General features: G+C 43.2%; 1 protein-coding gene across 5 annotated transcripts; it reads left to right on the plus strand.

Annotated features, from left to right (window-relative positions):
• The first annotated feature begins 2,131 nt into the window (after nucleotides 1-2,131).
• On the plus strand, nucleotides 2,132-11,541 carry RNF114 (ring finger protein 114). Of its 5 annotated transcripts, none has more exons than XM_033153523.1 (6): nucleotides 2,132-2,348; nucleotides 4,100-4,250; nucleotides 6,516-6,622; nucleotides 7,643-7,757; nucleotides 8,377-8,484; nucleotides 8,860-11,541. In XM_033153523.1, the coding sequence occupies exons 1-6, from the start codon at nucleotides 2,209-2,211 to the stop codon at nucleotides 8,923-8,925; spliced, it is 687 nt and encodes a 228-aa protein (XP_033009414.1). In that variant the 5' UTR covers nucleotides 2,132-2,208; the 3' UTR covers nucleotides 8,926-11,541. The 5 variants fall into 5 exon arrangements, with proteins under 5 accessions (XP_033009414.1, XP_033009418.1, XP_033009415.1 ...); XM_033153527.1 differs by having other exon boundaries at nucleotides 2,136-2,234; XM_033153524.1 differs by having other exon boundaries at nucleotides 2,307-2,409.
• Nucleotides 11,542-16,246: the final 4,705 nt, after the last annotated feature.

The following is a 16,246-nucleotide window of genomic DNA, read 5'->3' on the forward strand; positions in this document are numbered from 1 at the left end:
GCTTCAAGAGAGGAACTCAAAATATTATCTTTATTCTGTGAAAACTCTTAAGGGCATGGAGATTCCTTTATTAGATTAATTATATTCTAGTGTAAAATATTTGCCTGTTTTGCTTCCACTGCTCAGAATGTGATGGAGATTTATTTGTGGCATCACCAGAGAAGCAGAGATTACATTTTTAGTAGCTTGGAAGTTTAAATATTTGGTGCAATACCTAACAGTTGCTACGCCTTCAGGTCAGGTTTGATGGATGATATCCAGTGGATAGCACCACTACTCTTTAATGTACAAAAGTTCTTTAAATGGGCAGGGCTGCACAAAATGCAGAAAATCAACAGGTAAGGCTTTCTCCATCACTGCATCCCTGAGAAAAAACCCCCACCTGTATAATTCTTGACTATGATGAACTGGGGTGGAATTTATTTTTATAAAAGCTTCCAATCTTACCATTGGAATGCAATAAACCTGCCCCCATTCTTGCCCAACATGTTGCTCCTTTGAGATGCCTGTGAAGTTATTGGTTGCCTCAGTGCATAACTTATAAGGCAGTTGCCAGTGCTCATAAGACAAGGTAGTTGCATTGTGTCTTTGGACAAGTTATTGTCTGAATACACTTCCTCTTGCAACTGAAGAGGCCATTCCTGAATGGGAAAGACATGCTGCGGTTGTCACATCTGTAAACCACAAGGGGAGAGGTCATGGCTGATGTTTAGCTTCTTATACTCATGCTCATTCTGGAGTTGTAGGAGCGATTCCTGTAAAAGTTGTGCATGGCATCTCTGCAAAATGACCAGGTGTTCCTATTGTTTCCCAGAGCCTTCCATCCACTGAGAATGTTCGCGTTGTATTTGCAAATATATCAGCTATCTCACCTTTGGTGGCGCTGTGAGTTAAACCTAGGGCTTGTCGATCAGAAGGTCGGCGGTTCAAATCCCCGTGACAGGGTGAGCTCCCGTTGCTCAGTCCCTGCTCCTGCCAACCTACCAGTTTGAAAGCACGTCAAAGTGCAAGTAGATAAATAGGTACCACACCGGTCGGAAGGTAAACGGCGTTTCCGTGTGCTGTTCTGGTTCGCCAGAAGCGGCTTAGTCATACTGGCCACATGACCCGGAAGCTGTAATCCGGTTCCCTCGGCCAGTAATGCAAGATGAGCGCCGCAATCTCAGAGTCATTTGCGACTGGACCTAATGGTCAGAGGTCCCTTTACCTTTACCTTTATCTCACCTTTGTTACATGTCCATTTGAGTCTACATAGGCTCAAGTCAGCAGAGCTATCCCTGCTTGAGAGATTTGTTGTTGTTGTTTAGTCTTTTAGTCGTGTCCGACTCTTTGTGACCCCATGGACCAGAGCATGCCAGGCACTCCTGTCTTCCACTGCCTCCCGCAGTTTGGTCAGACTCCTGTTGGTAGCTTCAAGAACACTGTCCAACCATCTCATCCTGTTGACCCCTTCTCCTTGTGCCCTCCATCTTTCCCAACATCTGGGTCTTTTCCAGGGAGTCTTCTCTTCTCATGAGGTGGCCAAAGTATTGGAGCCTCAGCTTCAGGATCTGTCCTTCCAGTGAGTACTCAGGGCTGATTTCCTTCAGAATGGATAGGTTTGATACTCTTGCAGTCCATGGGACTCATTAAGAGAGATAGCGAGATGCAAACTGCTTCTGTTTAAATTATAGCATATGTCTTTATATTTGCACCTGTGCTTATAAACTGGGTTTTTTAGTGATTGTGTTTTCCTATATTTTTAGCTGTTCCTTGTAAAATGCAAGCCGCCTCGAGTCCCTGTCAGGGGGGAAAGGTGAGATATAAATAATTAAATGTCTCACAATAACTCAAATTTGTGTCTTCATTTATTTCATTTTATTTTTCTGCGTGCAAATGTCACCTTGCGCACTTGGTGGTCTGTCTCTGCCACCCAGTAACCAAATCCCCGGCCAGCTCTGCCTCCCAAATACCGGTACTGTACAGCATTGAGCTTGGTCTATATTCCCAACCTTGTAAGGGAGGCCAGGCCTCCTGTGACGAAACGAAAGTGGCCGCCACGGACGCGCAGGCGCATTCGAACCCGGGCCCGGTGGGCGTGGCCTGGGCGGCGCTGGCCCTTTTAGGCCGCCGTCGCCGCCTCCTCCCTCCCTCCCCTCCCGGCTTGTTGGCAAAAGCGTCGCTGTCGTGCTGCCGGCAGAGGCTCTCGGAAGTGGCCTGTGGGAGAAGATGGCGCTGGCTGAGGCGAGCTCCCGGTACGCGGAGGGGGCAACGGCCGCCGCTGAGCGGCTGGACCCGCTGTCCCGCTTCACCTGCCCGGTGTGCCTGGAGGTGTTCGAGAGCCCCGTGAGGGCGCCCTGCGGCCATGTGTGAGTGCGGAAAAGGCCGCGGGGGCCGGAGCGGAGATAAGAGGCCGCAGGGGTGGGTGAGGTAACCATGGCAACGAGGGGCTGGGGGGGCCGCTCTTGGGCCGAGGCCGGTTAGAACTGAACGGGCCGCTTTGCTCGCCAGGAGCGCAGCGAGGAGGAGGAGGAGGAGGCCGCCGCGGCTCTGTTCGCCTCTTCCCTCCTCCAGCTGCACTGCCACCGCCTTGCCTTACCAAAGCTCTGGGCTGCGACGGAGGCTGGGTTTAAATCGCCAAGGCGGTGGGAAACGGGTGTGGTGGTTTTTTTTGGGGGGGGGTGTTTAAACCCGAGTTTACCCTTTTGGCCGTTCATAACAGCTCCCGAGTTAACGTGTTGGGAAGCCTTCGGGTCTCCGCCGGCCTGACGCTTTTGCAGCCAAGCGGAGATGCTTGCAAATGACTGGGGCGTGTAGGTTCTTTCCAGAGTTAGCGGATAGCTTTCGGTTCCATGGGTTCTTTGCTGTGTTTACACTTTCTGTTTCGGTTTTGCTCCTCCTCCTGCTGCTGCTGCTCTTGCTGCTGCACGAGCGGCTCGCCCTTCCTTTCACCAATCCCGCACCTTTTAGCTAAGGGCAGTGCCAAGCGCACCTCGAAATCTTGCGTCATAGGTTAAAAATTGCTCGTGTTTCTGGTAGAGCACAGGGTTGAAATGGTAACAGGTAAATTATAAGTGAAAGAACAGGTACTTAATTATAATTATAAGTGAAGGAAAAATTGTAGCCTTTCTGAGGTTTTTAGGAACCAGCATGAAAAATTGGTCGACCTTAAGTATGCCTTAAGAAAATGGGGGTGATAGCACTTAAAACTTTAAAAGAGCTTTAGTGGTCAAGCATATATAATTTTTCCAGCCCTGAAAATGGCCACATGCTCCCAGCAGTGTTACTTTTTGCCATCTATTAACAGGTACATATTGCTGGTAACTTACTGGTGTGTGAACTTCATTGGTCACATAAATGCATTTCTATGTAGCACAGAAGCCATAACGCTTTGACTTGGTTGCAGAAATGCTCATTAATGGGTAGCCCTGTATACATGAAAAAAATATTGTAATTCTGCACTAGTAGCATGCATTATATCTGTTCTTCCTTGGTCAGTTCTAAAGGAATAAAAGAAAGAAATCAAAACTGCACCTGTTGAGCAATTATGTTGCCTGTTTTTACTGGAAGTGTGAATGGTTGTGACTACTTTTATGTGTTTTTTATTTTGCCATAATTTGATGCTATGTATATAGCATGCTATGTATATAGCTCCTAGGAATATGATTACTATTGCTAACACGGCTGCTTAGTGAAGTTTATAGCAGCAATATTCACTTTTTATATAAGGTGTTCACCAGTGGTATACTTTTGTGACTTCATCTTGCATGTTATCAAAAGTAAACTTCAATGATTCATGCTGCTATCATTAATGTTGATTTTACAAGGTCTTTGAGGAGCAGGTTTTATGCTCCTTATGTAGTCAATTTTAAACAAGAAGAGACATTATTAAAAGGAACAGGAAGCTGTTAACCGCTTAACTAGGTAACTTTAAGGTAAGTTATAGAAATAGCTGAGTGTAGGTTATTGCCTTTTAAAGATTACATTGTAATACATTAATAGGTTTCTAGGTCCTGTGCTGATTATTATTTCATTTGGTGTTCTTAAAAAGGGGTGCATTGGCACATTGACTGATTGTGTACAATGCAAATGTTAATACATTGTCTTTTTTTCATATTAGCTTTTGCACACCATGCATTCAGGAGTGTCTTAAGCCAAAAAAGCCAGTTTGTGGAGTTTGCCGCAGTACCCTGTCTCACGGCAGCAGAGCTTTCGACTTGGAAAAGCAAATTGAAATGACAGAGACTACTTGCAATGGCTGCAATAAAAAAGTAGGAAAAGCTGCCCTGTGTTTACCTATATATAACATGAATCTAGATAAAAGCAAATTTTCACATTAGATTTCTCACTTGATAACCGTCAGATTTGTGTTAAACAAAAATTCTGGTAAGCCCTGCTGAATTTCATGGTGGTGGGGAAGAGGCTATTCAGGTCTTTCAAAGAACTGGCCATGGTAACATGGTTTTTTACTTTTTTCCTTGCCTTGACTAGAGCATGGGAAATGGGTCTTTCAATTTCCTGCAATGAGATCTGTTAGTAGTGGAAGCAATCCAGAATGTTCAGATCTTGTCACAGGAGGGGATCATGGGAAATATTCTACTAACATGTCCAGTCAGTGCAAGGATTTTCACTTGCACAACAGGACTACCCCTTCTTCCATTCCATACCCTCTCCAAATCTGCTCCAGTGGGTTAGGGGAACCCCTGGAGCAGCTTGGGGGGGGGGCTAGAATGCTCATTTGCATAAATCCTTGTGCTAACAGAATGATTGCCTTAGCACTACTTTGGATTCCACCCTATGACTGCACGCCAACATGCAGGTGGTGAAGAAAATACATAGCAAGCCCTCAGTATTTCTTTGCAATATAAGAAGTAGCTCTCATGAAAGTATACAATTGTTTTGTTAAATTGATGCCATAATTGCTTCAATGGACCCCATGCACTTTGTTGTTTATGATTTGTAGTGAAGGGGCTTAACAAAGTGGATTTTGGATGTACTGCTGATACCTTGAATAAAGTCTGATAGTTTGGGGACTGTTTTGAGCCAAAATTGAGTCAGGAATGGAATTGCATTTTATATCTGTCTTCCCAAACCCCTACGGATGTTTTCAACTACAGCTCCCATCAGACCCAAGCAACATGACCAGTGGTCAAGGTTGATGGGTGTTGTTGCCCAAAACATATGGAGGGCACCATGTTGGGGAGCGCTCCTTTATATTGTCACTCTTCACAGTACAATGAAAATGTAAGGGGGGGTTTAATGAAGAGCTGTTGTATCTAAAATATCTAAAAGTGTCTAAAAATACATTGCTCTTTTGTAAGAATGGTTTTTGTCGATATCATTTGAAGTTGAAAGTAAAACTGAAGTCGTCTATTTTTAAAATACCTGACTTTCCATGTCTCAAACTGAATGCCTCTCAAGTGTATCATATTCTGTACTGAGCTTAAATCAGCATTCTCTTATCTATATATGCACACACATAATATATTAAATGTGCTCAGTTTGATCTATTTGCCAGCTGAGTCTGTTAAAAATTCCTTACCATTCTAGAAATTGTCAGATCATAGACTTCTCTAGATCTGGTAAACCAAAATTAAAATTCTTGTTCAATTGTAGTTTGGACAAGCAAGCTGAACTCATAAAATGGAAATCATAGAGTAATCCTTTAATTTGTGTTTTCAGTACAAATAAAATATCATACAATATTGTGAATATTTAGAAAGAAAAGCTTTTATTGGTAAATGTCGGCAACTGTACTTTGTCAATGTCTGGAGAAGTCCAGATGATGATACAGACTTGTTTGGAGACTTAACATTATATATGGGAAATGTCACAGCACAATAGGAAATATTAAATTCCATCCACCTCTGCTTTCTGAAACCAGAGTTTGTTTTATAATTTTGAAGGGGACAGAAGTTGTCCCCAAGTACAATTTTAATACTATCCATATATCCTGGTGCTGTTCATGTGACCTCACAACCACAGTCCGTTCCGGAGGCCTGTCCTTATGGCGAAACAGGTTGCTGGGAGAGGCACCATTGTGCGCGATTGCCCGCTTCTGAGCATGCGCGAATGGCAATCACTGCTCCTGCGCATGTGCGAACAGCGGCAAACCCGCCAGTTACTTCCGGGTTTGCCGTGGTCGCAACTTGGAATGTCCGCGAGTGGAGGCAGTTGTAAGCAGAGGTTCTACTGTAGTTGATTTCTTTCTAGCTGATTGTATACAAACTTAACTAACTTGGGTGCATAAGAGAAACAGTAGACTGTTTAATCTCCAGGGAATGAAAGATAAGAACAGTGTCTGGATAAACAAGGTGTCAGCTAACAGAACAGTAAGGGATAGGCTAGATGCTGCAGTCTTGCTGCAAAGTGGTAAATCAACTTAGTACAATGTGTGCCTTGTGTAACTCTGTGTTCTTTGACCCAGAGCCTGGCACAACAACCCTTTTGTGCAGTCCTTGGAACATACTTTTATGTCACATCTGAAACGCCTACACTGTTTTAAAGAAAATGTTTTATTTTCTCATTCTGTACAGATGTCCCTCTCAAAGCTGCGTAATCATGCAGCTTCTTGTTTGAAGTACCAGAATTATATAATGGAAGGTGTTAGAGCTGTGACTAAAGATCCACCGCAGGATACCAGGTAACCTCTCAACTGTTGTGATTTGCTTACACATATATAAGATAGGTGTAAAAACTGAGGTTTGCTGTATCTTGACCAAATGGCCTTGGAGGTCTTCTCCACTTAAGCAATGGGACCCTTGAATTTTGCCACCTGAGCCCTTCCTGAAGGTTGTTCTTAGTTTGAAATGGTATCCCTGTGAGGAGATTAAATTATTTGGAGGGTACATTTACATTTACATAGTGGAAGAGTGAGATTCCACTGGACTCTGGACAGTTGAAAGGTCTGGTGAAATAAGTATGTCATGACCATTCACCCACAGGTGACAAAGGTTAGCTGAGCTTCCCAAGGAAGGAAGCCTTATTTGGAATTTGATTAAATGAACTGTGGTGAGGTCTAAGTATATGGCACCTCACTTGCAGTCTCAACTGAGGTCCAGACAAATGTTTGTTAGCTAATGTAAAGCAGCTCTAGCAATTGTTCACATGTACATATGTGTAGTTGATGGCAAGAACTACTTCCTATTACAGTGGTACCTCGATTTACAAACTTAATCCGTTCCAGAAGTCCATTCTTAAACTGAAACCGCTTTCCTTAATGAGGCCTCCTGCTGCCGGTGCCCTTCCACCGTTCAGATTCTGTTCTTAGACCAAGGTATAGTTCGCAAACCAGGGCACTACTTCCGGTTCTGCGGAGTTCGTAAACCGAGGTACCAATGTATCTAGTTTTCTGTTCATCTTCGGAGCCACATGTTGAAAGGTTATCTGCAGCATGAAAAGTGTTGCTGCTTTGTGCCAAATGAAAAAGGGTTTTTCTTTAATATTTTAAAAGCCTCAAACATTGAGGGCACTAGAGGCTTAATTTTGTGTGCTTTTCCCTTCAGAGGTTGCAGTACTGCCTAATAGCTTGCACTGCCTATCATAGTTGCTTTGGTGAATGATTCTGCTGTGCTACTCAAAGAGCCTTCTACATAATTGGAAGTTTTGCATGCATTTATGTAACCTTTCATAGAAGTGAAGGCCTTGCCCTCTGTTTCTACAGGAGTGTTCCAAATAGGTTCACATTTCCTTGCCCTTACTGCAATGAGAGAAATCTGGACCAGGAAGGGCTGGTAGAACACTGCCGAAAGTATCACAGCATGGATGCAAAGCGAGTGGTAATTGCTTTACTTTTCAAAGTGTAGTTCAGGGTGGGTTGATAGGTTGTTTAATATGAAGCTTTTTTCCCTTGAAGGAACAAATAGCATTACTTTGATTATAGCTAGTATCCCAGTGCTGCATGACTTGCTAAAAAGTTCTTAACAAACTTTTTTTCTGCCATTGCTGTATTATTTTAGCAACTACTAACATGACTGGGTGTTTGTAGTGGTGTTTTTTAGTACTTAAGATTGTTGCAGTTAGTAGGAGTTGCCCAACCCAAGTTTACACTAGGAAGCACCAAGATATTTGGCTTGTGGCCAAAGAATCCCCAGTAGAATTCTGTTTGCCCTACATGGCTTTCTTTCCCTCCCACTCTATTTCCTTATGCCTCTTGAAAAGCCATGCCTAGGCTTTGCAGCAATACAGTGCTGTGCTTGGGGCAGTGACTAAAAGTTTGTATGGACGGAATTCCCCTTCTGTTCTTTGGGTTTCTTACTAAGGGTTTTCCTGGGACAAGCCTTTGACAAAGAAAATAGTGGGTGGGATCTGGAATATATGCTGATCAGATGGGGGAAAACCTCCCACCAAAGTTGAAATGGAAGAAATTTGGGTTGGATAAACTACAAACTTTTTTAGGTTTGCCCGATTTGTGCATCAATGCCGTGGGGTGATCCAAACTACAGAAGTGCTAACTTCATGGAACATCTTCAACGACGACACCAATTTTCTTATGATACTTTTGTGGTAAGTAGTAACTAGGAAACAGCCTCTTCAGAATTTACCAACACTAGACCTTATTTTAAACTTTGTCTTTTTGGACAGCCTTATTCTAATGTAAAAAGCTAGGAAATCGTGTTTCATTTAATTGCTGTCCTTGTCGGGGGGGGGGGGTGACCCTTCACAGATCAGCCCATACCTACAGAAGTGTGCGAAGCCACAACTGGGCCCTGAGCATTCAGGGAAATCTTGGGGGCACCCCTTGGAAATTTGTGCCTATACCACTTAACATCCTGTAGTGGGAGAAATGAGAAGTGAAAGAAGGAAATTGGCTTTAACAGTTCTGGTACAAGACCAGAATCTGTTTAATCACATGCATTTTCCCTTGTCTCCTGTTTTTAGGATTATAATGCTGATGAAGATGACACGGTGGCCCAAGTTCTGTTACGTTCCTTGAGGGATCAGTGAATATTGCAAGGAGTAAAACTCTTCAATACTTGGCTTCCATTAGGGGAAATGTACTACAGACACTATTTGCCTCAAGATTCTTTGGCATCCTTAAAAGTGAAGAGCCTTTCTTAGTTTTGGTTTCCGCTGTCTCCATACTTGGCCTCGTCTAATGGTTGCTCCTTTGCCGTTTGCCTGCTCAAGGGTATCTCTGGTCTTTCCAGTTAATCTTAAATATTATTCTCTGCTTTTTCTTTCACTTTTGACTTCTAAGGCCTATACACCACCAGGAACTTGGCAATAATTTTACCCTGTGAGCATCCTCTTCAAATTATTGTGCTCTCTTAGACATTGGTCAAGCATCGGAAGACTAGGTTTTCTAGATAATATAGAAGCCCTGGTTTGTTAGGTTCAGCTGTTAGAAATGGGCTTCCATTTCTTGATTTTGTAGAGAAATGTTGGGTTTTATTCCAAATCCACCATTACAAAAGTTGATGCCAGCCATTCAACCGCACAAGTCCCAGTTGTGAGTAATTCTCTCACTTCACAATATGCTCTTGTGTGCGTTCAGCAGCTGTACAGTACCTGCTTCTGTGAGTTAAGAGGGAATTGGTTGTTTCTTAAATTTGTTTGTTTTTTATTTCTCCATCTTTTGACATCTTTGCAAAGTTCAGATGTGAAGTATGATTGTGTTTGTGTGGTGCTTGGGAAGGCAGAAGAATTCAAAGACAATGTTTTATTTTTTGCCTCTTAAACTCAGACTTGTATATTTCTACCTCTGCGCCTAGAGTTCGGAACAATTTGAGAACAAGAGGGGTGAACTTTAGCAGCTGGTTTCTTAGACGTAACATGTTGGAAATACTGCCCTTTATGTAAAACTGCACTTCTATATCCAAAACAAATGCTATGAAGGGATGTGCGAGAATTTCCATGCTGACACGGCAGTGTTAATGTGCTTAACCTATTGTAAGCATACAGCCACATTTTGAATTCTTAGGCTGCTGTGGTTCAAAAACATTTCAGTACATAGTATACAAGATCTGATTCTCAAATCGGTTCTTGATACCTCAAAAACCCTAGCCCTATTCTTGCCTGCTGTATACACACTAACTAAACTGGTGATTGACAAGTTGGGTGGTGTCTGCTGGCCTGGTGGTCCTGTGTTGAATGGGATAGGATAACAGGGCTTGGTATACAGCTCTGCAGGCTTTATCTGCCAGATCAGAAACCCTATTAGGAACTCATTCTACTGAATACACAGAGATCATATGATGCGGCCTGCAGGTGTAATTCCACCTTCCCATCACATTTAGTCAATATATAGTGAGAATAGGGCTACAGTGAGGTGATTTGCCAGAGGTTATCAGTGCCTCTGAATGTACTGCCATGTAGTTAAATCTGAAGTGTGAGTCCTGAATAACCTTTTCCTTTTGCTGGATGTGTAAATATCCTCTTTTGTCGCACATTCGGAAGTCATGTTCTGTGTGCAAAAAATAACTGTCAGAAGCAAGTTTGAGAACTGGGCCAGATTCCTTAGTTCAGCCTTTACTAGCCTTGGTTCCCCAGATGGTGTTGGACTGTAACTCCCATCAGCCCCAGCCATTGGGGATGATGGGTTCTGTAGTCCAATAACATCTGGAGACCCAAGGGTTGGGAAAGGCTGCCTTAGATTATACTTCTGTTATACAATCAGATCATTTGTTCTGTGTTTTAATGACAAATTTTTGCACTAATTATTATAAGTGGAACTGATGTGAGGTTATGCTGCCAGAGCTAATATCGGTTACAGGTACTTCGATTTTTGTAAATCAGTACACATAATTTGGCCTGACAGGCATGCAGTGATAAAATCTGAGTGTGAAGTATGTTTGCAGCCTGCTGAAAGATGAATTCTTAGCACCTGTGGCTTTGAGCTAATAATGACTAATAATGACATGGTACATCTGAAACTAGTTCCTTTATGCTGAAGTGGTCTAACTGCCAACTGCTCATGCTACCTTTTAGAAAGTGCTCTGTGTGGAGACCGCTTAGTCCTATGCTAAAATTCTATCTTAAAACCCTTGGTTGCTAGGTTTTTGATTCCATATTAAGAGTTTTGCACTGAACCATTAATTATTTTTTGTGTGTGAGTTTGGCCAAGATACAAAGACGGCATGTGGTGTTCTGGGGCTCATGAAGTTCACTGCTGTCACCTTAGCCCCTTGTGTGTCTTTGCATTTCAAAGCAGTAAGTGAAGTCTGGGAAACACACCAGAACAATGTTTGGTATGGTATAGAAAGCCCATAGCACAGGGATGGGGAACCTGTGATCCTTCAGGTGCACTGCAGTTCCCATCATCTCTCCTAATTGGCCATGCTGGCTGAGGCTGATGGGAGCTGGAGTCTAACATTCCCCATGCCTGCCGTGGCCAGAAGGGAGAACTGGTTGTCCATATATGCACGGAAGTGCCTTCTGCATGCGTGTGAGCCTCTTTGAATCTTGGCCACTGTCTTTCAGTATTCAGTCAGAACATTCTGCCATCCGCCTATGGAATTCATAGGAACCTGGGTATCCTCCATGAACATAGCAAGTTTTTTTTGTTCTTGTAATTCTAAGTGCACTTCTAGTAATTTTAATAAAAAAATTTAGTGTGTCAAATCTGTCTTGTTCTGGCTTTTAAATAAAAAAAAATGTAAATAAACATAATGGATAAACACTAATGTATGGAAATACTTTGTCCCTTGCTATGGGGAGCTCCAGTGGCTGTCTCTTGAACAGCAGTAATGAGCAAAGCTCAGTCTCTGCTGAGTCTTACTCTTCTAGGTTTTAACCAGTTTCCTCTGTTGCTGCAGAGTGAAAATCTCAAGCACAGAATTTTATTTCAGAACATACTTTTATTGAACCAACTTCAGCCTGGCAACTCCTCCACACTGCTGTGAGGAGTGGGAGAGAAGCCTTGGGCATCTCATACCGAGGATAAAAATAAATCTATCAACATGCTTGGACATGCTGACATGTACTGTTTCAGGATATGAAGGGAAATGATTAAATGCACATGGGGTACAGAAACTGCATTAACCTGTGCTTTTTTGAAGACTTTCATCCTGTCCTAATTTGCATATGTTGGTAGGGACCTGATCCTTCATGTTGACAAAAGCCCTATTATAAGTGTAAAATGTGGCCTGGCTCATTTAATCTCCTAAATGACCCTACCATATATGGAAAGTGACAGTGGTTAACTGCTCTGTATACAAAAACATGAGCTCACCCCATGGAGGTACAGAAAGAATCCCATATTGAATCTACAAGTATAAATGAGCACAATGGCTATGTTGGTTGTAAATTCAATCTAGTCTCTTCCTTTTATTCCCTGCACACATAGCTATGCAAGATGTGTTATTTCTGAGCTGAGCCTTAGTTGGTAATTGCAGCCCAATGTTCAGATACACTTTAGTCTCACTTTTAAGGAGCAGAAAGCTAGATTCATGCTTTGGCCTTTACACTGAATACAGAGCGATGGCAATATTCGTATCATTGGGGAGTAAATACATGTGCTGGTTTGGTACATCTCTAGGGCTCATTGGTTATCCCCCAGATATTTTATTGGTATGTGTTGGATTTTTGAACATTTGTAAGAATGGTGGTGGTATTTATAAAGTGACAAACAAACAAACAAAAATAGTGTTATAAAATGCACTCATTAAACAATGGTAAAATTCTGCAACTCAGGAGAACAAATGGCCAGCATTGTAATTCTCTCAATGCTTGGCAAAACAAAAACCTTTTTAGTCTTCTGCTAAGGTCAACCACCTATTAACACACGGGTTAGCAAACTAAGACACTGGGGCTGGATCCGGCCCATGGACGGTCAGGGAATCGGTGTGTTTTTACATGAGTAGAATGTCCTTTTATTTAAAATGCATCTCTGGGTTATTTGTGGGGCATAGGAATTCATTTTCTCTCCAAAATATAGTCCAGCCCCCCAACAAGGTCCGAGGGACAGTGGACCGGCCCCCTGCTGAAAAAGTTTCCTAACCCTTTATTAACAGATCTGGAATTGACATAATGCATGTTAAGTACTGCTTAATTGCATATTTCTCTATTACCGTAACTATGTTTTTAGTCCAATTCACAATTGGAGCTGGCTGTGTTGGAGGGCTTTGCAGTGTCCCCAATTTGGAAAGGTGGTGGAATATCTGCTTTGCATGCAGAAGGTTCCACGTTCTTTCTCTGGCATCTCCAAGGAGGACTGCTAGAGTGCCCAGTTCAAAAACCTAGAAAACCTCTGCCAGTGAGGGTAGACAGTTCTGAGCTAGACAAACCGTAGTCAGAGGGAAAAGAAAGTATACCCCCTTTGAACTCTGTCATTTTACATAGGATGTAATATATCTGTTCCTTAGCAGGCCTTAAAAATAGGTAAACAGAACCTCAGATGAACAACAACACATGACATATTACACCATGTCATGATTTATTTAACACAAAGCCAAATTCAAAGAGGGTACTGTATATGTTCTTTATCCCATGACTGTAGGCTGAATCAGTGAGACTGTACACTAAGAGCAATTTCATTTCTTCCACAACACTGCTGCTGACCTGAAGTCCCCATTCTCCAATATAGTAAAAAGGAGACACCAGCATGGAACTGCAAAACTAGAATTTATCAATAACTACCGTATTTGTATAGAACAGGATCAGAACCAAGGTTTCCTCACCCACTTCAGGTTTTAATCAAATCATAGCTAGTGCGATATTAGGTGGGATCGGGGTTCATGCTAATTGCATTTTGTAGCACTTGTGGCACTGTGAGTTAAACCACAGAGCCTAGGGCTTGCCGATCAGAAGGTCGGCAGTTCGAATCCCCACGATGGGGTGAGCTCCCGTTGCTCGGTCCCAACTCCTGCCCACCTAGCTGTTCGAAAGAACATCAAAGTGCAAGTAGATAAATAGGTACCGCTCCGGCGGGAAGGTAAACGGCGTTTCCGTGTGCTGCTCTGGTTCGCCAGAAGCGGCTTAGTCATGCTGGCCACATGACCCGGAAGCTGTACGCCAGCTCCCTCGGCCAATAAAGCGAGATGAGCGTCACAACCCCAGAGTCGTCCGCGACTGGACCTAATGGTCAGGGGTCCCTTTACCTTTTCCTAGACCCACATACATTACTGAATTTCGTAAGCACTTTTCATAAGGTTCAATCACAGCACTACAAATTAAAATCAGCTAAAATAGTTTACAGTCAGAATAATAGGTGTGTCTTAAACAGCAAGGTAAAGAGGTGTGTCTTCAGCTTATGTCATAAGCCATCAAATGATGAACTTGGATTCGCCTCTGTGGGGGATGAATTCCACAATTTAGGAGCTGTCACAGAGAATGTTCTCTCCTGGGCCCCCACATTCCTTGATACTCTTAAGGGTGCTGAAATTACCAAGAGGGCCTTTGCTGATTTTAGCACTGGAGAGTGTCTGTAGGGAAGGAGGTATTCTCTTCAGATATTTGGGGATGAAGTTGTTTAGGAATTAAACATTAGTGCATGTATATATCAGCTGAGCAGAACACTGCTGCTGCTACTCTCCCCCAAAGTCTCTCATTTCTGTTACAAGGAATTTGGCATCTGGACAGCAGAGAGCAGTCTTGCAGCTCTTTTCAAGTTGCTAGAGCAGACAAGTGTGGAGAACATAAATTAAGCATTTGCTACATTTTTATTATCTTTGAGCATTTTCTCTACCAGCTGAGTACAGTAGTTGCTTGACGTATGTACTGTGCGTACGGCAGCTTGTCTCATGTCAAATCCAGCCTTCTGAATGCAGAAATCTTAAGGCTTGAATTCTAAGCGCAGTTGCACGCACGAAGGCCCCATTGAACTCATTGGAACTGACTTTGGAGTTAAATTTGCTCAAGTTGGTGTTGTAATAAGGCTGCACTTTAATGGCCCTTGCATGTCCCCTCCTTGGCCTCCTTTTTGCTTTGCTCCTGGATTTGTAGCCCCCTAAACTCCTGCCATTCAGAAGCCAAAAGTGGAAAATGCAATTAATATTTCCCGCTACCAAGGACTGTCTCCAAGTAAGGGGAAAGTCCAGTGTACTCAGAAGGAATCATTTCCTTGTAGATTACAGTGCATAAAGTCAGCTAGTCTCCAGGCATTATAGTCTTATGAGTGGCATTGGCTTTCCATAAGGCAAGCTTAAACAGCAGACTTTGGATATCATGATCAAGGGCAGGAGAGTGGGGGTCAGATTTCTCATCCATGGCTCTTACCTAGAGCACAGAAGTTTCTCCCTGCTGTCAGGAGCTGCTGGGGCTACAGAAGTGGACCCCTGGCTCTGAACAGCTACCACATGGAGTTGAGCCACTAGAGCAGAGATGGAGACTCTCTGGCTGCCAGTCATTGCACAATTTCTGCCATCTCCAGTCAGCATAACCAGTAGCTCTGCAACAACTGGATAAAGTCCCACAGGTCCCCATGCCTGTGCTAGGGTTATAAACTGGAGTGTCTCCCTAGGTAGTAAAGGCTTTTCAAGTCACATGGCTTGCTGTAGGCTCACTGCAACAGTAATTAAAATAAAACATTATTATTATTATTATTATTTTATTATTATTATTATTATATTTATATTCAGCCACTCTGGGCGGCTCCCAGCAGAATAGTAAACATGATAAAACATCAAACATTAAAAACTTCCCTAAACAAGGCTGCCTTCAGATGTCTTCTAAAAGTCAGATACAGTACATAGTTGTTTATTTCCTTGACATCTGAAGGAAGGGTGTTCCACAGTGAGGGCGCCACTACTGAAAAGGACTGGTCCCCTGTAACTGCTTCTTACGGTGAGAGAACCAGCAGAAGACTCTCAGAGGAGGAACTCATTGTCCAGGATGAGTGATGGGGTGGGAGGCACTCCTTCAAGGTATACTCAGGAAGAGCTGTAATAATGGTTTCTGGTTCAGGCTGAGATTTTACCTATGCAATACTAGTCTTTTCTGGGCCTGGCTTGGCTCTTGAGCCCCACTGGATGGCTGCTGCCTGTTACTCAGCTCTGGCAGCTTCACAAGTGAAACCTGCAACAAAATGCTGCAGCAGGATCCTGTTTAGGATTCCAGCCAGCCCAAACCTTTTCCCCATTCCACCCTAGTTTTCCATTTCTTTCTCCTCCAATAGCCATCATTCTGTAGCCACTGAGTATGCTGGGAGTTCCCCCTAGGTTTTTTTTTATGTAGTTCTGCTAGCCTTGGGTTTGCCAGCTGCTACCACCTTATGGGACGTGGGTGGCGCTGTGGTCTATATCAGAAGGTCGGCGGTTTGAATCCCCGCGACAGGGTGAGCTCCCATTGTTCGGTCTCAGCTCCTGCCCACCTAGCAGTTTGAAAGCAC

This window comes from Lacerta agilis, chromosome 6 (genome assembly GCF_009819535.1).
Source record: "Lacerta agilis isolate rLacAgi1 chromosome 6, rLacAgi1.pri, whole genome shotgun sequence".
In the NCBI taxonomy this organism is placed as follows: Eukaryota; Metazoa; Chordata; class Lepidosauria; order Squamata; family Lacertidae; genus Lacerta; species Lacerta agilis.

Coding starts and splice junctions, on each gene's coding strand:
- RNF114 (XM_033153523.1), top strand. CDS start 2,209: ATGGCGCTGGCTGAGGCGAGCTCCCGGTACGCGGAGGGGGCAACGGCC. Junction 6,623..7,642: donor GATCCACCGCAGGATACCAG/GTAACCTCTCAA, acceptor CTGTTTCTACAG/GAGTGTTCCAAATAGGTTCA. Junction 7,758..8,376: donor GCATGGATGCAAAGCGAGTG/GTAATTGCTTTA, acceptor AAACTTTTTTAG/GTTTGCCCGATTTGTGCATC.